This window comes from Microchirus variegatus (genome assembly GCF_963457635.1).
Source record: "Microchirus variegatus genome assembly, chromosome: 11".
In the NCBI taxonomy this organism is placed as follows: domain Eukaryota; kingdom Metazoa; phylum Chordata; class Actinopteri; order Pleuronectiformes; family Soleidae; genus Microchirus; species Microchirus variegatus.
The window spans coordinates 2,619,354-2,636,121 of NC_139812.1; the positions used below are offsets into that span (position 1 = coordinate 2,619,354).

Genomic DNA, 16,768 nt, shown 5'->3' on the forward strand with positions numbered 1-16,768 from the left:
CAAACAAATGGACAACCTGACACCAACTCACACATGCTCAGACATGCAAAAATGTGACACCTGCACGGAGACACAGCGACACACACGCACACCTCATGGTGGTGGAAGCAGTAAGTCAGCAGACCAGCCATGTGACGGGGTGGTGTGGTGTGGATTAGGGGCCACTAAAGCCTATTAGGGCGACAGGAGGGACCACCCGGCCTCCACTGCCACCTACACACACACACACACACACACGTCTCCCCAGACAGTTTCACACAAAGACGAATCATACAAAACTATGGACACACACTGAGATAGTGACACAAAGGAAATGCATGTTCGCCGCTTCCTGGCAGAAAATGGCAGCATCTCATGTTGTAATATGTGTGTATGTGTACAGTGCACACTTACCATGTGTTTGAAGCTGTGTGAATGTGCCCACATTGGGAGGGGTCCAGGCATGGTGGGTAATCACCAGCATCTGTTGCCTCTACTCAGGGCGATTAATTAGATTAAATTAATTTGAAAAGCATGTGAGAATGTGTGATCCTATTCTAGGAGGCCTCCCACCTTCCTGCACCGACACACACACACACACAGCAGTTGTGTGTGACAAAAAGATAATCTTTTTATAGCTATACATTTAATTTTACATTCTTTTTTAAAAATGTATTCATACTTAAAATTAGAACTATAACCACAGAACTAACTTGAAGCAGACGCACTCCTTCCTGTCACAATAAATGACGCCTTTTGAGTTTCTCCAATTTATTGAAGAAATGGGAAATGAGCAAAGGTGAAAACTTTGGAGACACACGTGCACACGAGCACAAATTAATCCCAATTTGTCGGCCTCGGCACGGGGGGGAAACTTTTAGGATTTCATACTTCATACCAGCTTTTGTCACCTTTGCGTGAATAGCCGAGGGCAGAAATAATTGTGTTTTTTTTCCCCGAGGCCCAGTCAGCGCTCACAAGCCACTGGCCTACGTAATGTGTTCTAGACAGAGAGGGGAGGAGGCGTGTACACACGGTGGCTATGGGTACAATGCGGAGAGATGGTGTGTGTGTGTGTGTGTGTGTGTGTGTGTGTGTGTGGGTGTGTGCGTGTGCGTGTGCGTGTGTATAAAGATGATAGAGGCAGGTCAGGCTGTATAAATGGGAGCGGTGCATGTCATGGTTTTCCAGTGTGTGTGTGTGTGTGTGTCAGTTAGTGACATTGTGTGACTCTATGACTGTGCCCAAGAGGGTGGTATGTGGTGTGGAAATGGCCTTAATGGAGTTGGATCTGGTCCACAATAGACAGGACATCATCTCAGAGGGGGACAGAAAGAGAGGAAGAGACAGAGTGGAACAGAGATCGAGAAAGAGGGGGGAAAAAAACCCCAGCAGAAACAACACGGATGAAGAAGTGGCAAAAACATCATCAGAGGCCAAGTTAAAAACACTTCTTGATGCAGCTCCGTCAGTGAAAGACGTGTCAGACTTGTCTCCACACACTCTTCCTTTGAATATCAAAATATTACCTTTCAGTAGAAGCCAAGAAAAGATTATCTATTGTGTGATTTTAATTTTTTAGGGCGGTATGTCATTTTACCTTTATGCAGCCGTTAGACACAGTCACCCTGATTTCAGTGACTGAGGGTTTAAAGTATTTAAAGAGGCAGGTAAAAAAAATAAAAATCACCGGTACTTAAAGTGGCAAAATCGATATTTAACATGTGGCACATACAGCAGACAGGCTGTCTGACAGTGTGAGCAGTGATTTTGTTAGAGCAGATGTGGGGGGAAAAATTCCCTCTTTTTTGCTGAGTGACACTGATATAACGCAAGAGGAAAATAGGTGAAGTATAAGTTGGAGGGAAAGACATGGGGGGGGTGACAGGGTGAGTGGGTGTGTTTTGAGTGTGTATCACAGTAAATTCAATGTATTCAGGCATAAGAGCTTCTCACTTTAAATACGACAGTGCTGCTGTGTGTACGGGTGTGTGTTATTTAAATCCTCCCACAAAGCTTTGGAGATGAGGGAAGTTGGTCTACCATCTCCAGCTTTGGTTGATATGCAAACACAGACACACTGTTCAATACACACATATAAAGCACGCACGCACACACACACACACACGCGAACACACGCACACACACACACACACTAAAGAACCTGTAATCACAATGCCTTCAAATACAGCCACGCAATCTTTTGACTCTCAATTTGCTCACCTTTTTGATAATACGCACCTATTTGAAACAGGGTGAAAGGCAAGGGTAGCATGCAATTTAGAGATATTACTGTGTAGCCATTTTCAGCCTGCCACCTCTCCCTCTCTCTGTCACTTTCTCTTCTTCGCCCTACCTCCCTCTCCCTCTTTCTCTCGCCATCTTTTGATTATGCGATTTGCCTTGGCAGACGAACAAATAGAGGAGAGAAAAGGTAGTGTTTGACACTGCCATTTTCAATGACAAAATACAATCTATCCAGGGCCAGTAATTCGACGGGGAGGGATTAACCTAGTGCGAGGTTGGGCCCCCAGATTAAGACGAAGCCTCAGCGCAGGGATCTTGAATTTCATCATCTCCAGCGCTCAGGCACAATGGTGTATTCTTCCCTTTTCTCCTCTGCCGTCTGATGAAGGGTCAGGAGAGCTCACCTCTCCTCTTCTTCTGTGAGCAGCACTCACTACCACATTCATTCAGCTCTTCTGACTCATATTAGCTTAGATACCTGAAGGGTGGAGGGTGGAGGGGGGATGTGCGCTCTCTGCTCACACACATGCAGAGTTCATACGTGATCAGACACAAACGAACATTTAATGTTACACCTTCTGCCACATACATCAACACGTGCTTGTCTTCCCAACTGACAGATACTCAGTCAAACACAAAGCGGACATAAGTGGGTGATCCATCAAATTAAGTAGCAACTATCAGACAGGGGGTTAAGACTGCTCTTGGGATAGACTGCCCTCTTGTGGTCACTTTGGCTCCATGCCTGCTCATTTGCTCCGTTAAAAACACAAATGATAGACTAATTGTGAGCCACAATGGACTTTTAGGTATGACATAAAAGTATAACCTGGCAATTTTATCTTATTAAACACCCATACATATGCATATGAAGCAGAGCATTATCACTTCATATATTCATGTTATCATTGTTATTAAAACATCCATTTAACTCACTGCACCTGTATATATGTTTGCATACATCTTTTTACTTCTTAGTTTTTTCTCTATCTTTTTTAATTTCATTCTATTTAAATTCACAAAAACACCAAGTCCGTTTCCTAGTCTATGTAAATGTACCTGGCAATAAATACTGATTCTGATTATGATACTATAAATATACATGATATATACATTATATAATGACATGATATACATGACATAATGATAAATACATGAGCAATATTAACATTAATACAATAATCTGAATGTCCTAAAGGCATTATGTGTGGGTGTCCTCTATGAAAGTTTTTTTTTATGTTGCTTGCTGCTTTTTAGGATTTTGCGTCAACGTTTATGACAGTAAAAAGATTCATAAGCTTTAAAGGCTGTGACAAAACATACAACAAGTACTTTCTAAATAAACAAAAAGATCAATTCCAAGATAAAGTCTCACTTTCCACTTCTCTCCCTTGAAAATGTTACTTTCTCCCTCTCCTCCCTTCCCCTTTTTCTTGTTTTTTTTCTGTGCTCTCCAGTCCTGCTTTGATCTCTCTGTCATTAGTCAGGTATGCAGAGACACAGGCAAACCCACAAACTTGTCTTTTTCTCTCTCTTTCTTGCTGCCTTTTTGCTCTCTCCCACGCTCTGGCCAGAGAACACCGGCTGACCTGCTTGTCTTCTCAGCTTCCAATCAAAGACAAAAATGTTGAGCAGTCTCTGGTGTTGCTCCTTTGAGCTTGAGATGTACAGAAAGTGACAGAGTCAAAGCTCTCAGTCACTTTTTTTTTTCCTTCAATCAACATTCTTGAAGGAGCATCAGAGGTTTGTACCTGTTGATTACTAATGATGCTCCCTTTGTTCAATCATCTCAAATCACACGCATGAGTGATTTGTTTATTAAGCACTTACCAAAATCAATGAATTGTTTCCAAGACAGCAAAATAATATTCAGCAAGAACTTGTTGGCATCATCTTGGGGGGTTTTATGCTTACACTTGTAAAGACTTGTACCTCCTAGAAAGTCAAGGTTGGCAAAATTTAACACCCTGGAGCCTAAATTAGACATCTAATCTTTTTTCCCAAACCTAAACTACCCAAACAAACTGAGGAACACAGAGAGTGATCATTTTTGTATGAGTTCTGTGAACAGATTATGTGCGTACACAGATGTAGATTGCAGCACATAGAAGTAATGTTTGATTCTTCCTGAAAAGTAATTAAAAGCAGCTGTCTCATGTCTACCTGCATGCCTTTTCTGTGTGATAAGTAAATGAATACAACTGTAAAAAATAGTGATTTATTTGCTAAATGTATCCAAAATAGCCTGGACAGATTTGTTGCGTCTATGACTAATTGTGTCTCAGTGTCGTCAGTCATTTAATCAGAAATGCAGCCTTTTTAAAGGAAGAAAACTTGCCACTGTGGTTTGATATGACTGTGTGCACCACAATAAACATGGAGCAGAGAAACCAAAGGATAGAGAAACATATCGACAACCATGTAAAAGGTAAAGGCTATAAGACCATATCCAGTAACTTCATGTTCATGTGAATACAAAGCACAACCCAGGTTGATAAGAAGGTAACAATTATGCTCAGAATAAATTAATATGTTGATTATTTTCTTGATTAATCAAATAGTTATTAGACAAAGAGCTAAGGAAAACATCTAAAGACATTCAAGCGGAGCTGCATGGGCTCCATGGAAGAAGGAGGGCTCCACTATTCACATCATTTCCAGGAATTATTATTTAAACTAATAACACAAAAAGTGAGCTAAGTGGCATAGTCACATCACCTCTATGTTCATGAAAAAAATCTCAGAGTAAAGAATACCACACCTTCTGTGAAACACAGAGGGGGCCTTGGTTTTGTTTTGGAGCTCCATGGTGGGCCTTGAAAAGATCTCAAGGCTATCAAGGCATCCTGGAGGGAACATAACTGCCCAGTGTCAGAAACACTCTCAGTCACAGGTCATGGGTGCTTCAAAAAGATGATGACCCAAAACACCCAAGAATAGCTCATTAAGACATTGGACTATTCTGAAATGATTCTCTTACAGTCTAGAGTAAAGAGACAGCACCATTCCAAGAGTGGGCCAAACTACCTGGTGGCAGATGCAGGTTTCTCTTTGAGAGGTACAGAGGTCAGGTTAAGGGTACCATCATTTTGGCCAATTGTATTTCCACTTGTTTTCTTATTTAAACTATTCAGTTGAATCAAAAACTAAAAGCAAAGGCTGATTTGTGTTAAACATGGAATAAACAATGACGGGATCAGATTCAGGTTATGTCAGATGCTTCTCTTTTCTTTTTTTTCTACGTCATATACCGTGCTGTATACGACAGCACACAGGAAAAGAAATGAGGTTAGGAAATGCTCCCGCGGCTATAACAGTGAAGGCATTAGTTGTGAGCTTCTGAATAACTTTATATACTCTATTCTTCTCAAAGCTAAAACAATAAAAACGTTTAAAGCAAAAAAAAAAAGGCCTCACTTGTTCCATGTGTATGCTTTACGTGGTGGTAAACCATCACAAGTGTGGAACGCAAAGAGCGCAAAAAAAGTTTCTAGTTTCCTGGCAGACTGCTCAAACATGTTGAAAGAATTTCCACCCCTCACTTCTCTCACTAAATTCCTCCTGCACTCTCTGCATTACTTGATCCATTCCTTCAACCTCCCTGTTTTTGTTAGTAACAATAAGATCATGTTTTATTCTTATAATTAATCTAACTTTGCCTAAGTTTTGTCTTAGGCAAATAAGAAAAAGTTAAGAGAATTACTGTTGTACTATTGAAAAGTAGTTCTTTGGAAATAAGATTGTAATAGCAGGCGCTGGCCACAAGGTGGTAGAGCTCACCCATGTAATGTAAAGAGGATTTTCCTCCATGTTTTTCTCTGCTTTGTTTTATTCCATTCAATATAAATGTCACTGCATGAGTCTTGAAGTGAAAAACATCCTACTCGTATATATGGCTTCGAATTAAAAAATTAAAATGCATATGTTATGCAGAAATAGACACAGTAAGATGGACAGAGTCAATGCATGAGCAAGGCAGAAGGATATAGACAGAAGGAGGTAAAAACTCACATTTTCAATGACAAATGTCCACTCTTTATCTTCAAACTCCTCTGCATGTGGATCCTGCAAAGCCAGAACAAAATAAATCCTTCAGTACACGTGCATGTATGTGACAGAGCACAGTAAAGCATCTCATCACACCGTTGAAACAATCACTGATCTGTCATTAAAAAAGATAAAAGGCACTTTTTACTGTCAAGTCATATATGGGGGGAAAAGACCTGCATTTGTCACACTGATTAGTTTTATAAAGCACTGCCAGTAAATTCAACTTTGATTTGTTGTCATCTGTAATTAGTATTGCTGTTATCCATGCCATGGTGTCTGCGTTTGCTGTTGCCTTTTACAGCCTAAACGATTCATCAATAAAATCAACACAGAGTCAAAGTGTTGCTGGAGCCTCAGTGTGTGTGTGTGTGTGTGTGTGTGTGTGTGTGTGTGTGTGTGTGTGTGTGTGTGTGTGTGTGTGTGTGTGTGTGTGTGTGTGTGTGTGTGTGTGTGTGTGTGTGTGTGTGTGTGTGTGTGTGTGTGTGTGTGTGACAAATGTACCGATGACTTCAGGCTAATACTGCTCTTGTGACAAATCCCAGCAAATCAATATTCCTGCATCAGTCTGGCACACCACACCCAGGTGAGCACACAAACACACATAATTGTGTTTTTAGCTACTTTGTCTCATGCAACTTTCATCTACCTTTTCTCTTTTCTCTGCTTAACCATGTAGTACCTTGAGATAATGTACATAATGTATGTTTTTATACACACACGGCAAGTCATAAAGCATGTTCATTAATGTGTTTCCTCATGAACAGAAAGCCCCACTTATAAATGCTTGTACTTGTGCAAGATAACTTTTTGCTCTTCTGCAGTTTTTGTTTTTGTTTAAATACAGATCTATTATATAAACTTTCACAGGCCGGGTGTTTCACAAATGACCAGCTAGTACTAAGTGTCCACTCTATAGTCTAGAGCATCTTGTTACTGTCCACACAGTTCAGCTGAGGCTATCTGCTGCTGAGAATCTGACTGAAGTACAGGCTGCAATATTGCTGAGCACATCTGTTTTTACTGCAGCGCTTCAGGCAAGACAGGAATCCAAGTACCTTTAAATCACTGCTGGACAGTCAACTGCTAAAATATCTGAATTATTAAGACATTGGTTAAAAGAGATTTAACATGCATGAGGCAATATTTCTGAAGTTATTGGATATTAACTTTAATACTGATGGGATTTCCCCACAGTTTATTAATATTCTTCCACTAAAGTTTGAGACAAACTGTTGCATTTGAGTTCAAGGTTTAAGAGCATGTTTAGTTTTTGTTCCTATCTTATAAAAATAACAAACTTGATAACAAATAAACAAGAACGCAACAGATAACAGTAGCGCTTCCCCATCTAGGAAGTGGTCATGTATTGTAAAACCCATTCCCCTGGTTTGTTGCACATGTTTTGTGTCATAGATTTGAAGCTGAGATATAACGTATACAAAATAAATTATTGTCAGTATCACCATTTTACTTCCATATACAATATTGGGCAGGTATCCAGATGTAAGACTGTTTCTCTTGCTGCTTACAGTATGTAAGAAAGCTAACACTGCAGCTGGAACAACATAATATACTGATGATGGTTTATTAATGCTGTGTTTTAGAGTTCGTCTCCTCACTGTCAAGATTCACTTAGATAAATTTGACATGATATTAACCTGCACAGATAGCACATTGCTATTCGTTTCGTGTCTGAATTCAACAGCAATGAGTGAGTTGATAGTCAGTGGATTTGTTCTGTGTCTCATCACAAAAACAGCTTTATTACTTCCTCTGGGACAGGAAGTGGATGTGGGCCCAGAATAAAAAGACTCATACTGTATACTGTAAGTGCAGCGAAACATGAAAAAGGCCTCGAAAACCGAGTCATGCATATTTTTTATTTTTACGTATTTTGTTTATAAAAGCAACAAAGCTTTTTAAAGTTGTCTCTGTGGTTTTTATTTAGTGAATGATTTAAAGTACACATGTTCCGACTGAAATGTGAAAAGCTACCTTAGTCACCTCTACAAACAGAGGCAGGTATGAAGGCATTTGCAGCAGAAGCTCTGGTTCAGACATTGAGACTTTGAGGTAACAGGACACTGAGCTTTGAGCTGGCCTGTCAGCACAAAGGCCCAGCATGTTTAAATAAGCCAGGCACAGGGACAGATACTGTCTCCACATGTATGCTGTTTAAAGACAGAGTCCTATATGCATATGTACTGTTATGTTTGATTATCAATTATAAAAAGTAAAAAAAATCAGCCGGTGGAGCTGCCCTGATGTTACCATAAAGCCCATAAATAGTAATGTTATAGTTTTTTAATCAAGACCAACAAAAATGTATGCAAAAAAACAACTACTTTGCTTATTCACCCTATATAAGGTTACATGCTTAAATACACTGTATGTCATTTCTGTCACCAGGTGCCACTCAATCAAAACAATAACATAAGATCTAGTTTGATAATGTTGGGAAGCGTGGGATCATGGGAATTGCCATCTTGTTTAGTTCCCCCTGTGTGTTTACAGGGAGTTTCTCCAGCAGAACTTACAGCAAATGACAATCAGTATGTTTACATGCACAGTTTAATCAGACTAAAGCCGTAGTCGGACTAAGACAGGCAAACGGACAACTTGAATATAAGAAAATAAATTTATTGGCTGTGTAAGTCTGACTCTGCCTCCATAGGTGGCACTGTATATAGCTTATATAGGTTTAGAAGTACAAGAGCATATTGAATCAGTTTCCTGTTGAGAGATCGAGCATAGCTCTTGCGGATTCTGTGTTATTCGAAGAAAGACGCTGCCACCGCCGTATGATTTCCGGCAATAGCAATGCAGTTTATACATCATCTCCTTCTACTTTCGTGTCAAAGACCGGGGAGGAAATTTCGGTGAATGTGCAGAACACCAAGTCCATCTCCAGTCCGACTAATATACATGCAGGAGTAATCGCATCTCACCTATCAGCTATGAATCACATTATCCAGGTATGTTTGTCCAACTAAGACTAGCTTAATTTTAATTGGACTAACGTGTCTACACCACATTTTGTCTTGTCCAACCAACAACTTTGTGTCTTGTCCAACAACTCTAAAATCAGATGGACACTGGCTAAATAGTCGGACTGCATATTTCCTTGCGCATGAAAGGAGTAAAGTGGATAGCGTCATTAAAAGGCGACCAAAATTAAATGGTAGGTTTCTTTGGGTTAGGTATGTACAGGTACGTTCTAAGCATTTCAGCTAATGTTAAGTCACTACTCGACAAAACATTAGTCTTTAATACTTTAATGCAGTAAAATCCTTTGTCTATTATTTCTGATATTGCCTTCCAACTTTGGTTCTGATGTAGTTAAAAAAAAAAACATGTATGCTGCTTTTTGTAGTCACCCATTTATTGAAATTATAAAAACAAGGTGAATCAGACATTTCTTGTGGTTACTTTATGTGTTAGTGTCACTGCTGTTGAATGTCATAGATGCATAAATACACTTGTGTTGTCAAAACAACCCTTGTCCAACTCAAACAGGGCAACGCTTGTGTTGGTGCTAGTTTAACAGGTGCTGCTTACCTTGAAAAGAGTGACGGTGATCTCAACATTTTCTGGTACAGGCCACACCACCACACCTCTGTAGGGATTTTTGATACCAGGCTGCCAACCATGGGACTGCAAGAGGGACAAAAGATGAGACGTTTAAAAGAAAAAAAATACAGCTGCAAGTGCGAAACCTTTTAAAATGTAATTTTATTTCAAACCTTAGAGGATTTCCGCCGACTTCTGCGTGTCCAAACCACCACCAGTTTGTCAGGTTGCCTGGTTGAAAAGACACAAAGAAAAGATGAGTAAGAAGTGAGTGATAGATCAATTCAGCCAACACATCATTATTCGCATCATCTGTCAGTCAAACTGATCAAAGCTTGTAGCTAAATGCCTGTATTTTTAAAACCCTGATAAGTTGATAAGTCTCCTTCTGCTCACGCACACACACACACACACACACACACCTGCACAGTTTCTTATAGTATGAATAAATCATGAGAAACAGCTAAACCCTGGTTGTGTCTCTGTGGAGTGCAGCATAGACTTCAGGATAAACAATAATGCAGTGGTATACATGTGCAAGCATATTTAGAGGTTAGTGTGGCAGGAAAAGCCGGTAAATAAGAGAGGTTAAGAAACAACAACTTAACCAAATTGAGTCCTACTGCACCAGCAGCACACACTAATCCAACAGTCGGAAATACTTTAAAATATATGGAAAGGGACAGGTAAAGGAAAATAACTGCAATGGAATATCTTGTGGCTCATTAATCATTTTTAAATTTACTATGAAAGAGGGATAAAATGTTGGAGGAATGCTACACATGATAGAGGATGAAAAACACTTACATAATAATACTCTTAAAACTTCAATGCAAGTACTGTGAGACTGTTAAATATAGGTGCACAGGACTTAGTTGGTATGAGAAATAATTTGAAACAAAGACCTGAGCAGAAACCTATCTGGCAACTTGACAAGTCTGGACCTGCTTGTTTGTCTCTCCTCGTGTGAGTATCGTGTAAAACATGTTCGAGTGGTGGAGGGTGACAACTACTCTGCTGGAACTGTTTCGTAAAAGTCAGGAGGCAGATATAATGCAGTCAATATTTCATTGCATTTAAGTTAAACAGCCTCAACAGTTCCATGTCCTGTGTAGCAGTGAGGTTGCCAGATATAGAATACAGGACAAGACTAGAATCAAAAGACGCTTTAATGATAGTTGGTGTCACAATCAAGGAGAGAATCTCATCTCTAGGGACCACACGATTCAGATGGCTATGATTCAATGATAAATAGATTATGCATCTTGATGAAAAACAAAAACATTTGGAAAAATAATGCATTTTAAGCTGCTGTGTGTAATGATTGTGTTGGTGATTTATGTTATTTCCTGCCTACGTTTGGTTTTCTTGAACAGAAAATATGTCCTTCATCTGAAAAAAGGCTCCGTCAACTTAGCAAATACTACCAGACCTGACTGAGGACGCATTTGAGCATAATACACCAATGGCACAGAAGAAAGAAGTGTTTATTAAAACTGCTGAACAACAGTTTTACGAGCGGTAGAACTGAATACTGAAAGTTTTCAGACACCTTCCTGTTTGCAGCTGTCTCACTTCAATGTAGCTTCCCTTTGCCTTGATATAAAAAAAACAACACTTCCTGTGAGCAGCATAGGTAGGTCAACAGGTAACAAGATCTAAACACCTCCATACTTAAAAACACAGAGTCATGTGGAGCACAAGGGGTAGCAAGAAAATACCACATGCTGCCTTTTTCAGCTCTCCAGTTCATTGCTTACCTCTGAGCTTAGTACAAAGAGAAGACAAACCAAAATGTGCAACAAGGATCATTTAAAAACACTTTATTCTATTTTCAGCAGCCGTAATTCTGCACCAGGAAGCTCTGACAAGTACATTTTTCCCCAATGGCAACATGGATGACAACCTCTTTTCTTCCATCTTTGGTTCTATTTTTGTTTTTTTGTTTTTTCAATATTTATCATCTATTTCACTGCACTATATTCATAATATTTATTTATTATTTCGTGCCATCTTTCAACTCCTCATTCCTACCTTTATGTCAGTACATGCAAGTATATTAAGAGCCATGTCAAACTGGCGTCAGGGTTCCTTGTATGTCTACACATACTTGGCCAATAAAGCAGATTCTGATTCTGTTGTTTAACAGCGAAAGTTTAACATCGGGGCTGCTGAGTATGTTGGCCCTTAGGTTAAAAGATACTTGAGGAAGAACAGCAGAGCAGCTGCTCTTGGAAAATAAAGCCTGACTGTTTGACACGGAGAAAAAAGACACAAGGAACAGTGAAGTGAGAGGAGAAGAGAGGAGAGGAGGAGAATGACAGGCAACAACTTCAGTCTGGAGACAAGGCCACACAGAGAAACTATTGTCCAACAACGCAGGCCATATCAGAGAGCATGCACACAAGCACACCACACTTTTCCCCTTTGTACAGTACTTGCTGCGTTATGAGAAAAATGTAAACAATTTGTCTGCAGGCTACATGACTTGTGCACACTTTTTGGAGTCTCTTGTTTTCAGCCTTTAATCCACTGCTGCATGTTCCTTCCGAGTATGAGCGATGAGCCATCTGAGAGGAATGTCGGCATCTTAAGTGTGTGTTTATCAACCCTTTCACACTCAACTATTTTAATAATTAGGGATTTCACAGTGGGTTTGATGTTTAGTTTGGATAACTATTTGTAAGACTGATAATAGAACTGGAGGAAATGAAAGTAATTTTCTATGAAATTATAGCTTTTTTGTGCCTCATACTTTAAATGTGTGCATTTTAGAGGGAGACAGAGAGAGAGAGACATGAAATCAAAACAAAGGATTAAACTATGGGCAATGCATGAGTGTGTACATGTGTGCTGAAATTTAGCAGGCAAGCAAACTATTAGGCATTTTAAAAGAACAGAAAGTTTCCCTAAGAAGAATGTGAGCAGGATGAAGGGTAGGTAGGAACTTGGGGTTAGGTGTCTTGCCCATGGAGATGCCACAGTTCTTGATATAATATTGAACCGCTTAATACGGCATCCATCTGAGAGGAATGCCACACAAGAAACAGAACTGTATCAGTGAGCTTTCCAAAATGTGTCTATGGCCGCGTTTACACACACATCTGCAGTGCAGAAAGCCTTCTGTGAATGTTAGATGGAAATCAAAGAAATCACTGAAAACTAAAAATATGCCATGTACACACACCACTTTCAAATTCATACTATCTGTAGATGAATGAACTTTAGAGGCAGAAGAAGAAAGATGGATAAATTAATAGAGGCAAGATTGATCCCACATTGCTGTGCCATCACTCAGATTGTGGCCTTTGCTGTCAAAGCAGACAAAATGGCACAAGCACAATATGTATGATTGTCATAATTCAGACTGACTTATCATCTAAATCAGACAAACACACGGGCCTGAGTGGCATTTTAAACTTACACGAAAAACTGTATGAAGCAGTGTTCAGTGTATGATCAAGAAAATATAATAGTTGTGCCAGAACTGAAAAACACACCATTAGAATAAGAAGAGAACCAACCACAAAAACCGCCAGAGAAGACGACAAAGTAGGAGAGAATGAGAATAGGAAGAGACTGAGGAGATGAGAGGATGAGAAGAACAGTGATAAAAAATTTAAAAAAAACAGTGTTGAAGTACTGTGCTGAAAAACTGTGTTTAGGAACTTTGAACTGGAGGAACTTGGAACTGAAAATGATCAGAAGTAGTGTCTGGACTGAAAGCCAAGGCATTTACACTAATCTGCTTGCTTGACCTTTTTCACTTTGTACTGCATGTTTTATTTGTATTTTCATATCTCAATTCATATATCTATGTTAGTTAATTTCTGCTGCAAATTCTTTGGAATTACTACTTTCCTTGACTGCACAATTTTGTAAAACTAAATTCAACTTCCTAGAATAGACAAAAACATTAGGCATCACGTGTTTGACCCAGTGGTTGGCATATTATCTCATGGAGACAAAATGAACAAGCGTGCTTTGAATATTAGAGCCCAGTTATGTATCTGTCAAAGATGTGGTACTGACAAGAGATTAGTTGAGAGGAATTTACAAGAAGTTAAGTAGGAGGGTTGATAGGATGAAAGTGAAGATCAGAGGTTATGTGTGCCCAGAGGAATGGAAGTCAGGTGAAAGCTGTTTAAATGTAACTCCCTCAGAGAGATCACAGACATGAAGGACAGAACAAGCGAGTACTATGATGAGATGCTGGACAGCCAGGAGGAGAAAATAATTGATTTCTTTGCTGACAGGAGTGCTAGGGTTGACCTGGTGGATATCTCCACAGAAAGATTTTGTAAGAGTTGACCAAATTCTAAATGATATTCATAAAACCATAAATGGATACTAGAGACAGTTTGTGACAAGCTGAGATGCAAACAACCCACAAAGTCCATGTGTTGGGTGCTACAAAAAGTGTACTCAATGGGTGTGATGTGTTTTTGGTCTTATTTTATTTCACTCCCTGATCTCAAATATTGCATTCCTCTCTTATCACTTCCACCAGTTTTCAGCAAAGTTGGGGGAGTCCACTTAGAAGTGAGAAAGCCCCTGAGGCACTGAGCAGGCAAGGTCAAAGAAATTCACTCTCAATGAAAACTTGCAGAGTCTTTTTCCTGATGAACTACCAGAAGTATAAACATTAATCAGCATACAGTACATTCAGCCAGAGGGAATCACAGGACTGGGTGAAAAATTATCTCAATATGTCAAAATAATTTGTTGAATTACGATGATAGTCTTCGGACAAATTCACTCGTTAACACGTGGCACAAATTAATGCTTCATCTGTCAGTCAGATTCTGCTAGATGAGCTTACATGAAGGATTCGCCCTTGTATTTTTTGTGAGCAGAGCAGAGTTTGTCTGAGTTGCGAGGGGAGAAGGTGAAGAGAGAGAACAAGTTGAAAACAACTTGTTATGCAAAGTCAATTGTGTGGAAATAGATTGGTTTGTACAATAAAGACGAGGAGGAGATAAAAGTCGATCTGTAAAATCAATCAGTGGTTGGTGCCAAACACAATAAATGTTTTCCACCACCTTAAATTGTTCTTAAAGTGCCCACATGAACCTCAGGTCATTTTTGTGCCAAGTGGAACAGCTCAGTATGCATTTTTTTTTGCGTTTCCATTAGAAACAGTACCAAAACAACTGTCCCCAACCACTCCTTTTGCGTTGTGTCTCGGTTGATGTCGCCTACCAAGTAAAGGTACTGTGTTTTCAGTGAAAAAGCGAGCCTGAGTAAGGGCTTTACCATTCCAAACCATACTGTAGCCTACTGAATTAATGCCACCATGAGGCCAAAAGTTCACACACACAGCTAATGATGTTAGCAGTGTTGGGCTTAACATTTCGACACATTTTATTCAAGAATGTGTGACACTGATGAGAGGTAAATACAATTAAGAAATAAAGGTTACAATAGTAAAACTGCTTTTTCAAACTGCCGGTATCAGCAAAAACTTTAAAAAAAAAAAAAAAGTAAACTGGGATATGATAAGATATTAATCAATATGGGAACACAGATGATCGTAATAAAATGCTCTGCCATACTGATCAACCCTAGAAAAAGTTAAATCATGCATTTGGAAGCATCTCTATGAGTTTTTCAGGATTTTTTTTTCTTTTTCTTAATCTCCCCTTAGCAACGCTTCATTTACCAGCTTGCTAACAACCCAAGGGAGAGAGTGACACAGTAGGAACCATGTGACTGAGAGCACTGACAGCAAGCAGAAAAACAAGGAGCACTGGTGAGGACATCTATTTCTTAAGGCAAAGGAAAGTATAGGTTCATTTTCTAGGCTGCTATCAATGACAGTCATACTTGCTGGGAAATCAAAGTGTGTTTTTGCATGATTTCATTTCCTGTTTTTGTTTTGTTTTTTCTTATCATCAAGCCGGAAGCTGATCTGATCTAAAGTGTTTGTGCTCCTCTTACCTGAGAGAAACCACTCTCGGGTAAAACAAGCACCACACCGGTGATTTCTTACCACAACAAGGGTCACTGAACACAGTCATGTATAAAATCAGACAAGAAAGCACATTGTATTCAACAGCTGTTACACATTGCCCATCCTTAATTCCAACTTCACCACATTAAAGGTCTAGTGTGTAAAATGGAGGTGAAAGTATTTTCTGACTGATATTGAATATAAAATGATGGCATCCATTTTTTTATTACTGTACAATAACCTGGATAGTATGAAATGTTGTTTTTCCATTTTACCATTTTATACCACCGTGTTTTTTAGGGCTGCAGGTTGATAAATGATGAGCAGTCTCCAAGGCCTGACAGCAGGGAGAAGGACACGGCCAAGATTTCATCACATTTAACACCCCATTGACTGCTTCATAATCCTGCAATGTTTCATTTCTCTAGGTCATTGGTTCTCAAAGTGCGGCCCGGGGGCCAATGGCGGCCCACAGAAACATTTCTGGCGGCCCGCAATGAATTACAGTTGATAGTTTTAATCCAGGAGCGACTAAGCTTGTTAATTGTTTATTGGACATTACTGGATACAGACCAATAAGTGTAAACAAAAATACTGGGTATTTACCTGGTTTCTATATGGTGAATTTTAGTGTATTATTGGGTTATAAGCTGGTAATAAGCAGGTAGCTACAGCCCCCAATTACTAGCTATTTACCCAATAATATATATGGTAAAAGAAATGTGTTACTTGGTATTAACCTGTAATTAGAAGGTAAGAACAATGGCCAAAATACTTGGTAATTACCCTAGTAAATTATAAAGTGTTATTATATTAATGCTTAAATTACATTATATTAACGCTTATATTACTTAACGCTAAACTGTAGAACTGCAATCTGGTCATTAAAATTAGTATGAATGGGATTTCTTCCTGGGTTTTTTTTTCTGTTTTTTTCTTTAGCGGCCCTCAGTCCAATGTTGGGTTCCT

General features: G+C 39.3%; 1 protein-coding gene across 1 annotated transcript in view; it reads right to left on the reverse strand.

Moving 5' to 3' along the window:
- Nucleotides 1-16,768, reverse strand: part of ehbp1 (EH domain binding protein 1) — a gene marked incomplete at its 5' end in the record, with an annotated part of 139,893 nt that overhangs the window by 111,621 nt on the left and 11,504 nt on the right. Inside the window, 3 exons of the mRNA XM_083898167.1 lie at nucleotides 6,238-6,291; nucleotides 9,835-9,930; nucleotides 10,020-10,077. Of these exons, the coding sequence (XP_083754293.1) occupies nucleotides 6,238-6,291; nucleotides 9,835-9,930; nucleotides 10,020-10,077 (208 nt within the window). The remainder of the gene's footprint in view (nucleotides 1-6,237; nucleotides 6,292-9,834; nucleotides 9,931-10,019; nucleotides 10,078-16,768) is intronic.